This window comes from Limulus polyphemus, unplaced genomic scaffold (genome assembly GCF_000517525.1).
Source record: "Limulus polyphemus unplaced genomic scaffold, Limulus_polyphemus-2.1.2 Scaffold5199, whole genome shotgun sequence".
NCBI lineage: Eukaryota > Metazoa > Arthropoda > Merostomata > Xiphosura > Limulidae > Limulus > Limulus polyphemus.
Window position 1 is genome coordinate 23,945 of NW_013670809.1, and position 12,702 is coordinate 36,646.

The 12,702-nt window shown below is 29.8% G+C and overlaps 1 protein-coding gene across 2 annotated transcripts in view; it reads left to right on the forward strand.

The window, feature by feature from the left end:
• Window positions 1-9,721, forward strand: part of LOC106472261 (small ubiquitin-related modifier-like) — a 12,436-nt gene extending 2,715 nt beyond the window's left edge. Inside the window, exons 3-6 of one of the 2 annotated variants that reach the window (XR_002613429.1) lie at window positions 117-194; window positions 3,410-3,481; window positions 7,032-7,142; window positions 8,374-9,721. Coding sequence is in view for 1 of the 2 variants with exons in the window: in XM_013932888.2 (XP_013788342.1) it covers window positions 117-194; window positions 3,410-3,481; window positions 8,374-8,433 (210 nt within the window). In the remaining variant the exon portion in view is untranslated. The remainder of the gene's footprint in view (window positions 1-116; window positions 195-3,409; window positions 3,482-7,031; window positions 7,143-8,373) is intronic. The other variant, XM_013932888.2, reaches the window with a different exon arrangement.
• Window positions 9,722-12,702: the final 2,981 nt, after the last annotated feature.

Sequence of the window (12,702 nt, forward strand, 5' to 3'; positions counted from 1 at the left end):
CCATCATATGAGCTGTTAATTATTTTCTCAGGAATATTAAAATAATAATTCACTTATTTAGTAATCTAGAACTGATAAAAAAAATGCGATATTTTTATTTTTATGCTCTTATGTAGGACAGCAATGAAATTCACTTTAGAGTGAAAATGACTACTCAGATGGGTAAACTTAAAAAGTCATACAGTGAAAGAGTGGTAAGTTTATTTGCTTTGTCTCAAACATTATCATAAGATTGTGATTTGCTTAAGCCTGAGCATCTATAATAAAAATTAAGTTATTTAGTGAAATTATACTGTGAACAGCAATTAACAGGATGTGTTTGTAATTTACAAAATTGATGGAATTGCCATAAAATGTTAACATGTATGGAAAAATTAAATTTAAAGTACAAATCAAAAACCATAAAGCTATTTTATTAACACATTGTCCTACAATTTAGTTTAATGCCTTATTGTGGGACAAAATTTCGTGGATATAATAGTAGGTGGATCTACTAGAAAAATATATTGCACAGAATAGAAATATTTTGAAATTTTTATGTTATTGTGCTGATATGAAATATCATTATATTTTACTCCTTTATAACTGGTATAATATACATCATTAGTTAAATATATTCAGTTAATTTTTCAAAATTTTTGTGCAGGTGTTCTGCAGGCTGTTATGACATCCTTTTAAACCAGATGTTAGAAGATCTTAGACTTGTACTAATATTATTGTTTAAACAAGAGTTTCACACTACAGTGTTTGTTCCATAAGCTTGTACTTGCTTGAAACTGTTCCTGTCTCATGACCTTTGGGATCAGGTCATACTCATTCTAAGGTGTGGTACAGAGTTTTGTACACATTAGTATGAGTTGGGTTTTTTATCTCCTTTGAATGTGTGTATCACTAATTTAGTTAATACTTTCACTGTAATTGGAATGATCCTTAATTTAGGTAATCCTTTGAATGTGTATTTGGAATTATCATTAATTTAGGTAATTAAGGATTGTGGAATATCAAATTAGTACTGATTTTACTTAATTTTTGGGTTTGGGTAGGTCAAAGTGCACATTTCATGACTTTTTTTTAGAGTTTATAACTAATAGAAAGAGAATTTTGTTCCCTTCAAGAATGTGCTAAAAGCTATTTCTTTTTTTGGTATGCAATTATAGACAGTTCATCTCAGACTGTTTACATGTGATCATTATTGTTGAGCTTTGAGCAGCTAATGGCAAGTTTTTAATAAATTTGTGGCTTAGTTAGGAAGTCAGATACATCATAGTAGTTTAAAATATTATATTTTTTGCACAGGATAAACTTTAGTGTTCTATGTTACATATTTAAAATGAAGGTTAAAAATATTTTGAACCATCAACATCATTACAAAAAGTACTTTGGCCTTCAACAACAAAAATTCTGAGTCCAGGTGTGTAAGTACTAAATTTCTTTTTTTTGTTATAACAGTAACTAAAATATAATGATTATAAACTTATTAGGTTAGATAAAAAAAGAAAATCTTAAACGGAAAAATTAAAGTAAAAGATGTATTGTGAGATTCAATATCTTAGCATGCACACATCATGTTATGTGATTGTAATTCAATTGTGGTTTGCTTGTAACTCAATTGTTTGTTTGCATAAAGCTGTCCAGCTATAATAAATGATTTTCATCATATTCTGAGAGGGTTTAAATATGGCTGTAAAGCAATAAAACTAAATGAATCCAGATTTGAAAAATTATTAGGTTTGGCTGTGAAAATAAATTGTGTGTAATTGTCTGTTACAATATGTAGTCATTACAAGCACAAGTACATGTCTTCAGTGACAGGAAAAGTTTAGCTTAATCTAACTAAAACAGAGTATCTGTCCCAAGTGATGTGAAAAGTTTAAGTTAATCTATCAATTTAAATTATTTCATGGACTTCAAAAAGGTTAATTGTGTTGCATTATTGGTTTCACTCAGAGCCAAAGCTCCGAGCTACTTATACCAACCACTGCAAAATGTAGTTGTTGAGCATTTCAGTCATGCTAAGATCTGCTTAACAATAACATAGAGTAAATCTACATTTTTATTCTCTTAAGTTATGTCACATTTTGAAATATGAATGATAGTATGATTAATTCCTAATAACTTAGTAGAATATCCTACTTGCAAAATAAAATTTGGCATCCATATTATTCATGCATGTTCTCCTGTCATTTCAAAAGTGAATGTTAAGCTTTGCCTGCTTGCACAGCTTTTCAAACGGGAGACAGATGAATGCTCAGACAGACACCATGGTTTGCAATATATATAAAATTTTGCTAGTGTTAAGGAAAAAAAAAAGATATAAAATATAAAGTTTTACTGAAAAAGAACTTATTTCATTTAGGAGGCTCCAGAAACTATGCAAAGGAAAGATGAAAACAAGTATTTTTATTGTTAACATGCAAACTACCTTTCACTCAGACTGATTCAGTAAAGGCTTCGTAAGTTCAAAGAAAATAACTTATTAAATAATCTGATTTTTTGTGTAAAGACTTGTAACCATAACAACTTTTACAAAGATAAATTTAGTACATTGAGTTATAGTATGTATAGTTTCATAGTTATGTAGCAGTTACAAGGTTAGTCAAAATGACCAAATTTGTATTCAGGGTTAATAGTTTGGTATTTCATTATTTTTTCTTGGTTTTTAACCTTGTGTGGATGCATTTTTGCTTTATCCTCTACTACTCCAGCAGTCATATGAAGTCTTAAAACTACAAGCCAACCAGTAAACCATGACTTACAAGTGCTTTATATATGTTGACTTATTTGTATATTTCTGCTCATGTATATTTTCCTTGCTGTTCTTTCAACTCTGTCACTGCATAAGGAGATTTTATGAAAACTCATTCCCAAGCATATCTGTTTTTGAATGAGATGAGGTACTTATTAACAAAGTTATTGATGGAGCTGTTGAGTGAATCCATACAGAACCACATTTGGCTTAGGGGCATTGCATCTTTTGACAGAAACAATTCCTGTTGTTCGAAGCAGTAACTTCAGACTGTGTGCTGGAGTAGAAAAAGAAATCAGCAACACTGGCAACTGCAGGTTCCTTGGGTTAACCTGTACATGCAAGAAATGTAGTCAGAAAGCCTAGATGGGCTCATGGGGTGTTTGTGGAAAGAGCATTGGAGACAAAAAGGCAACTTTAAGATACACCCATATTTATGGTGATTATAATTACTTCAGAAAATAGCTGAGGATTTGGTATGTGGTCACATGTTTTTAGAGTTTTATGATTATGGTTAGACAGAAATACAAAATATCAACAGCATTACAGGAAAATAAAATATAAGGTGTCTTAAGTTTTAAGTGTAGTGCATATGTTTGTTTATGTTTAAGAATACATGTATATCTCAATAGAAAATCTTTAAGCAGTTAATTCCATTTCCAGGGAGTTCCTGTTGGTTCTTTAAGGTTTCTTTTTGATGGCAGAAGAATAAATGATGATGAAACACCAAAACAGGTATAACAAATGATAAAGTTGGTCATTTTTACATAACTAAAGTCTTTAATGTAAGGCATCTATGTCTTCAAGCACAGGTGCTCAAATTCACACTTATATCTTGTAGATAGTACTAATGCATGGCTTGTAAGTCTTCTAACATGTTCACTCTCTCTCTCTCTTAGTGGGACATGGGATAACTAAACATGTATTCCTGTAATATTCACACACTTGAGAGTGCAACTGACATTTTCAAAAGGGTTCCATGTTTAATGTGTTACATAAACCTATTCCTTCTGTTATATTCCAGAATGTAGTAACTTGTAAGAATTTTTGGTTGTATTGAAATAAAATCAGCCACAGAGACTTTGTCAGCAGAATTTGTTGCCTATCCACTTTAATCAATCTTCCGAACATTCAGTTCTTACAAAACAAAAGAAACATATATCAATATATAACAAATAGTGTTTTGAATGGATATTGAATGCTGAATATCTAGCCAAGTCCTTTAGCCAAACAATAGAATACTTGTGCCTTTGAATAAGTGATGTATTTGTTTAAAATGTTTCATTAATTTACAGAGACAGTGGAAACAATAGTACATACAAATAAATACAAAATTTTAAAAAAAGGTTACATACAACCTAAATAGGATGCGATAACAATACGTTAACAAAAGATACTATAATAATTCCAGGTTAATACTCGTATTGTAGTTGTCTCTATCTAATTTGTACAATTACCAATAATATTTTTCAACAGAAACCAAAAAGATACTAAAGAAACAAAAGATAGTATAATAATTCTAGGTTAATACTTATATTGTATTTGTCTCTATCTAATTTGTACAATTGCCAATAATATTTTTCAACAGAAACCAAAAAGATACTAAAGAAACAAAAGATAGTATAATAATTCTAGTTTAATACTCATATTGTATTTGTCTATCTAATTTGTACAATTGCCAATAATATTTTTCAACAGAAACCAAAAAGATACTAAAGAAACAAAAGATAGTATAATAATTCTAGGTTAATACTCATATTGTATTTGTCTATCTAATTTGTACAATTGCCAATAATATTTTTCAATAGAAACCAAAAAGTTTTATGAACAGTCTAATCTTGTGTAGAGAAGGCTCCTTTGAATATGAAACTGTAGTGGTATGCCCTGCATAATATAGAACTTTTTACATGTTTAGCCTTTGTAGGTGTTGTCTTAGCAATATAACAATAAAGAAGACGTGCACAGACTTGTCAGTTGCATACACTGATCTCTGACAAAGTTGGTGATTACTATTGGTGATGTGAAGAGTGATTCAGTGATAACTTCTGTGTTCACTGATTATTAAGAGTGATACAAAATGCAAAAATAATCCTACATGTGATAACTTTGAAGAACTTGGTATGTTAAAAATGTGAAGTACATGTTGTGTGTCATATATGTATTATGTGATGGCAAAGGAAAAACAACTGTTACCCAATGAACAATTACCATGAATAAATAAGCATGCTCAAGACTACAAGAAACTGCAACAAACTTCACAGTCTACTGGATCAAATATTGAATGGGAAAATGTGACCTCAAGTTCAAGGGTGTCTGCCGTTACCAAAAAAAATTATTATTGTGCTAAAGAGCTACAATGTGCAACTGGTGAAGTTATTGCTTTAGTTAACCAACAGTATTCAACTGCTGTTGATGAAGGGTTTGGTCAGTTGATGAAGAAAACACATCAGCTATAAAAACTACCAAGGAAAATTTTTTTCTGAAAACAATTGTCCCAGATATATATATGAAAAAGAAGCAAGAGTGCACTTGCTAGTCATATTTAGAATGTCCGTTCTATTTCTTCAACGTTAGATATTTGGTTGTTTTCATGGGAAAACAACAATAAATCAGTTTCAAAAGACAGTGAATCACATAAAATAACATACTGTTCCTAGAAGTTATACTAGTGATGCAGTAGGAAAAATGTGGGAAGATACAATAAATATATATATGGGAAACTAAAAATAAGAATATTTACCCCCTAATGATAGCTAATGGAGCATATATTCTGAAAGGTACTGATGATGCTGGATTGTCAGATGAATCATGCTTCATCCACACATTACAGCTTGTGGTCATGAATGCTCTGGAATCCCAGCAAGCTATAGTTGAATTCATAACAGTCGGTAGAAAGACTGTTACACATTTTAACCACTCATCTAAAGCACATTGAAAGTTAATGGCTATACAAAATAATTTAAATACGTCACAGAAAAAACTTGTACAAGACGTACAGGAAAGACGGAATTTAATGTACCATCTTCTTGAAAGGCTTTTGAAATAATAGAAAACAATATGCTGATGACACCACAAATAACAGCCTCATTAATAACTGTAAGCTTGTTTAAACTTGTTACAATTGTTTGAAGAAATTACTAAAAATATTAGCTTCACAGACTCAGTTCCATTAACTGTTGCAATCTGTCGAGGGATAACTCAAACAACTTTTGTATGTGAAAGCATCCTTTAGAAGATGACTTGAAACTAGATTTGCTGGAATATAGCACTCCAAATTTTCACCTTAGCTACCGTGTTGGATTGTTGCTTTGAAATGTATTTTCGAAAGAGCAACATAACCAAGAAATGTAACACAGTTTGGTGGAAAAAGCGTTAACACTGCCAAATTTTTGTTCAAGCCATAATTATACATTTTTTCAGTAACTGATAGTTTTTTTAATGTATTTGATGCATTTTTGTGTGTTTGGAAGCATGTTTGTCATTTTATGGTTCATAGAAATAATGATTCTTACATATTCATGAAGATTATAAGAGCAAAAATAGTGTAAAAACAAAAACACTTTCAGATATGTCCGTGTAAACAAAAGCAATGGATGACTGTTGGGATTTGTTTCCTTGGGTATTATTGCTCAGAAATATTTAGGATTTTACAGTATAATTGTAGCCTAGTCTGAATAAAAGAAAATGTTAAGTATTCATTAAACAAATGTGAGAATTATAAATACACAAGAATGTGTATGACTATTGCATATTTCAACATGAATAGATTTAAGGTAAACAAATGTATTTTTTTAGTTATAATGTTTGGATAAAAGTGGTATGGTGAAACACCTTTTTTTTAAAAAAATAGAAATCTTTATAAGGCATGAAATGAGTAAATGTCTGACTGTGTTAATATTCACTCAAAAAATTTTGGTAATAAATATCCTATGGAGAAAACAGTTCTTTGGCTTGTATTTCACAGAAACTTTCCAAAAGTTAAACACTTCTGACAATGTTTGCAAGAACCTTGATATTGTGTCTTCCTGACACATGAATAGAACAATTATGGTATTTCTCATCTGAAATGTACTTTTATCCCATAGATAAAACAGCTTTTATCAATAAGTAGCTTACAAGAACTTATTCTAATCCATATGGACAGATAGTTTTGCTAAAGAAGTTTTATTTAATTAAGAACCATTTTTGTCATTTTATTTTGTCCATTTTGGTTATTTGTGTGAACAGATACCCCAAACATGCAATCTTATGCTTTTTTTAGTTTATTTGTCTTCTGTCCTAATAAATTTAATCTGAAAACTTTAACAAATTGTCTTATGCATTAATACATGTATCTGATGATGTGTGTTAGGCAACAGTGTTCTTACAGATCCTCGTTTCTCATAATTTGTAAAAGGTTTGTGTATTTACATATTATGCCTTTTATTAACATGTAAAATTTAAATGTTTATTTACAGCATCTCCTGGTTGTATTTAACTTGTGGTAAATAATTTACTTTGTAGTTTAATGTTTGGAGTATGATGTTCACATAATTTAAACTGTTGTTTTAGACACAATGACTTTACTGTGATATGTAAATGTCACCAATCTTTTCTTAGAAATATTATGCTTAGTGTGTTCTTAAGTAGTATAACCCTCAATGTGTGTGTTAAAGCTAAATTGTAATAATATGCTTTTCATAGAAACACTTTTTGCATTTGATTGTTTTTCTCAAATAAATAGTTAAAGATACGCAAGAGTTTTCCCAATAAAAGGTGTATATTATTTTGTGCAATTTCGTTTTAAAATTCAGACATGTATATGCAGTACATCATACATAAAACATATCCATTAGTTTTCAGTCTTCTGCCATACAAATAATACCAAACAAGATCCTTTGGTAATATTTTTCCTGAAAAAGCAAAATCAACCAAAAAATTACAAGAAAAGTTATCATTCTATCATCGGGTTATTTAGGTTTATTTTGCTTTTTTTGATAATTGTAATATGTCACAATAGACAGCCTTGGCTTGAAGTTGTGTATGCATAGATTGAATTAGAAGGAGATAAGACCTCAGATTTCAAAGCTTATATACTTCTTTCTGTGTTATTTTGCATGAATATATCGTTTGGTAAAAAAAAAGTGGTTAATCTATTGTAACTATAAGAAACTAACTTTGTCTTTAAATTTTGTTTGTTTAGTAGGTATTGTGATGTTAGGTGAAGCCATTTATAGATCATTTGAAGTGTTACTTTTGCTGGAAATTATGATTTAATTTTCCAAGATCTACACAACATTTTAGGGAAACAAAAGAGATTAGTAGAAAACATTTAAAAAAAATTTTTGGGAACTCATGATTTTTTTCTTCTTTTTAATAGGGTAAATGTATTTTAATGGGACAAATTTAACCTGTATCATATTTAATAACATTTCAAGAGAAAAAAAATACATGAATAGTTAGAACTCTCATTATTAAACAATTTTTTTTTTTGGTTTCAGGGAACATTAATTTTGATGAATAGGTAAAGGAAATGTTTTTCTTAAGTTTATGGCATTTTTTTTATAGTTGGTATGATACAGTTTTATAGTTGATATTCATGAAGAAAGCACATTTATAAAAGTAATCCCATTGTGTTATTCTTGTAGTTAGAGATGGAGAATGATGATGTCATTGAAGTGTATCAGGAACAAACGGGTGGTGTTTAGTAGCTGGTCAAACCTCAAATCATGTGTTCCATTTCATGCTGTAAGCTTTGTTACAAGATTTCTTCACTTTGGCTTTTTAAAGAGAGAGATTTTCCAAAGACCTTTTTCCTTTTGATTTAAAGTAAACTCGTGCTTCAGAAACTATTAACACAATTTTCTTTCGTAACTTTGTGTTATTGAAATTTTATTTTTTGTTGCTCGATTCAGATACCTTAGCTGGTATGTGTACATAAATATTTTCTCTATTTATGAAACATCCAAGTAAACATTAGTTCTGTGTAACATCATTGAAACATTTGTCTTGCTTAGAAATGATCAATCAAGTTTATTGGTATTGCTATGAGATGTCAAACATATATATTAGTAAACTTAAATGACATTTTGTTTTTGTTTCAGTATGTTTTTCAAGTAGAGATTTATTACAGATTCTTTTACATACCCTTTAAACAGTCTGAGTGTAAAAAGCCAAGGAATATAGATAAAACAAATTCAAAGAATGTGATAATTTGTAATACTGTTTTCTGTAATAAAATAACATTTTGATAAACATTTTAGACTGGATTATGTAAAGAGAACATTGAAATCAATTGTGGTTAGATATATTTATAACCAATTTATCTTTAGAAATTGAACTTTCTATATTGCTCTGTCCAAAGTCTTAGCTCAAAGACATTTTTGGCAAAACCTGTTGTAAATTGTGAGTGAAGTCTTTTTTTTTGTGTTTGGATAGATTATGTGGTTTATAAAGATTCTATAATTAATATTGCAAGCCATTCCATTTTTATAACATCAATCTTTAGTTTCATAACATATTGTTTTGTAAAGAGGAGGAGATAAATGAAGAAATATTTACAAGTGTAATTTAATTTTAAATGTGATCGATGCAACATTTGATGCACTTCACAGGTCTTAGGCATTTTATTTTTTTTAAAGAACTAGCATATGCAATTTTTTTTTCTATATTTTGCTATCTTTTAAAGAACTACTCATATAAATTTTTGTAAATAAATTTTTGAAAGATAGTTTCTTAAGTACTTACTTGAGCTAATAAAAAATGGTCATTTTTTCACAGAAAATATTTTTAGATATGTATTAACACACACATCAAATGTTGTAGTTTTTATTATGAAACTGTTTTGTCAGTTGCTTTCTTTTATTTGTAATCAGCATCTGTGGAAATGTTTTGTCTAAAGATATCTATTGTGAATGTATATCATTTCTGTGAACATGACATCATATATAATGTATTCTTTATCAACCTTAGATATATTATATCATTTTACTGAAACTTTCTTTGTATGGTATTGTTTTTTTTTTTACTCTAACAAGGTAAAGAAATTGCTTTTCATCGTAGCATTTTCATATTGATCATGAAAGTTCTCTAAACTTAACAGTAAAGTAAAATTATGACTGAAAAAGCATTCATAGATATAACCTACAAAATACACTATACTTTTTTCCAAATAATTGATAGTAAAAGAATAACAGAAAAATTCATTAAAATAAAAAGTTTAATCTAGAACAAATGTATTTTGTAAAACAAATTAGTAAATGAAAGCTTGAGAGGAAGAGTTAAATACTGGCCACAAATAAACATTTTAACAGAAGGAAAGTTCAGAAAGTTTTTTTAATTTTCAGAGGACTAATCACACTTTATAAAAATTTTACATACACTGATAGAGTAGTGTGTTGTTTGCAGATGCAAACCATAGCACCACTAGTGACATTTTTACCATCTATATATCTTGCTCATGGTGAATTCCTGATAATTTAACAGTGCAGTACTACTATAGCTGGACATATGGGTTGAAAAATATGACACAACCATTTCTGAGGAAAAATATTTGTGTAGTGAGATATTGTTAAATGATGTCATGCTGAAGTACATAATGTTTTAATGAAAGAAGCCATTATTATTATTCTCTATGCAAATCTCATACAGCAGTCTTAAGGACAACATAAAGCTCTGAAACAACCATATTCCATGCCAATCTGGAAAAATGCTTTCATTTATATAGTGAATTTATTAATTAGAAAAAGAAAAAAGAACCCTTTGACCCAAAGACCATTGTAATAAAATTGAACATTGTTCTGGTATCAGTAACAAAATAATTCCATTCAACCTCATACTTGTAGTCTCCCAGTGTAATTCCAAAGAACTTTCGTTGTTTAGTTTGTTTAATTTGATCTTTTATGACATCTACTCACAGTAGGGATCCATAGAAAAGTTATCCAGATATATGGTCTAAGATTGATCTCGTCAAACTTCCCAGAAACTTGTTACAATGGAAATTGCAGTGTTGAGTGATAATGCATAGTCATAATTATCAGATTCAGCATGATCAATGATGAAGGAAGTTGTTTCAAGAACAGCATAGGACCTAAAACATTTCAACGTGTAACTAGTAAAATTAGATTTATAAAAACTGAACATTGATGTTTTTTTACTAGAAATAAGTTTGATTAGAAATCAAATATAGTATTATAGCAGAACATTTGGTAGTAGCAATGATGTCATATGTTATCTTGACTGTAGTATTCAAAGGTTTGATACAAAACATGGACTGTTCAGTCACCTCATGGCCAACTATTTTTTAACACCATCTGTTTGAGTAACAGTTCTACTTTTGTTACAGAACACTTAACTCAGACACTTGAAAATTACAAAGATAGAAATAATTAAATAAAATTACATTCACTTGAGGGAAAGCTATAGGAAAGATTACATTCCCTCATGTAGAGTTGCATTTCCTCATGAACTGCTTTTTTAAATTAATCCATGCAATATGTTCACTTTTATTGGTCATAACTAAAGGACCATACATTCCCGATTGGAAAAGCCAACTAAAAAGATGAAATTCCTCAAGCAAAGTTAGATTCCTTGGGAATGTAATATTTCGATCCCTGAATTAACTGGTTGACCAACACCATCTAGAGACGTGGCCTTTCTACTACAGTAAGACATCATCATAAATAATCCATACACTGCATCTAATAAAGCCTATTGTATTTTATTTATTGCTACTACTGGTAGTGGCTTTTTTATTGTTGTTATGTGAGAAAACTTCACAAATACAAAATCAATTAACTGTGTTGTAAATTCTCAGTTCTTGTAGAATGAAGGTTAAATCAGTGTATTTAATATTTTAAAGTTTCTCCGTTTTGAACTTTGCACAATTGTATTTACATCAGTATATTATATCAACTAAGTTGTTTAATTTGAGGTTGACCCATGTGGATAGGTTGCCTTGATCATACGTTATTGATTATATCAAAAGAAAAACTAGAATTTCTGTCATCATCTGTGTAATTAAGAAAACAGTGCGTGTTATAAGCACACAGACTTACCACTAGAAGGCAAAATTTGTTGTTTTTGTATTATAGCGCAAAGCTCACAATGACCTATCTGCGCCTTTTCCACTGCAAGAAATCGAACCTCGGATTTAAGAGTCGTTAGTCCGTACTTACCGCCATCCCAACGGGGATTAGAAAGGTTACTTTGTTACTGAAACGAGACGCTATGTATGCCTTGCCGCCTCTGGTATCGAAACCCCATTTTCAGCGTTATAAACCCTTAGACTGTCCCATCGATAGACTTCCGTTGGGAAAATAAACCCTTTTGTTGTGTTGCGCCGAAGAGCCTGTGACATGACATCTGTTTTTAAGCATTCATTGTGCTGTAAAACCTATGACATATACTAACCTTCTTTCTATATATCCCCTCACAGATGTATTTGCCTTGCCTATGCATATAATGCATCCCAAAGAAATCTCATAATCTGGGACTGTCATCTTCAGATTTCGAGATTCTTTTGGCTTTAGCTGAAATCGATTTGAGTGCTGATTTTCAATTTGACTGTTTTGTTTTTAATAAAGATTAATTTCGTTGTTTTTGTAACAGTGTGTCCATTCTGTTTCTTTAATACATCTGAGTCAAAAAAAACTAAGAGAAAACAAACTTACTACAAATTATTTGTAGTTTCTTTAGAGCAAGAATTTAAAGAAAGGTCATGACGTGTGTGCACTGTTTGAAAAAAAAACAACAAAAAAAACATTTGTTTGTTCATTTGAAGTTTCTTTAAAGAAAGCATAGCCACTGTTTGACTTGTAACTATATTTGTATAGACATTGTTTGCTTGTTAATTTTCTTTGTATAGTTATACATTAATTGATAATTATTTCTGTATAGTTATTGATGTAATTGGTAAATATCCTTGTATATATAAGCTATTGTTCCATGGAGTTGTAAAGCTATTGTATGATTGCACA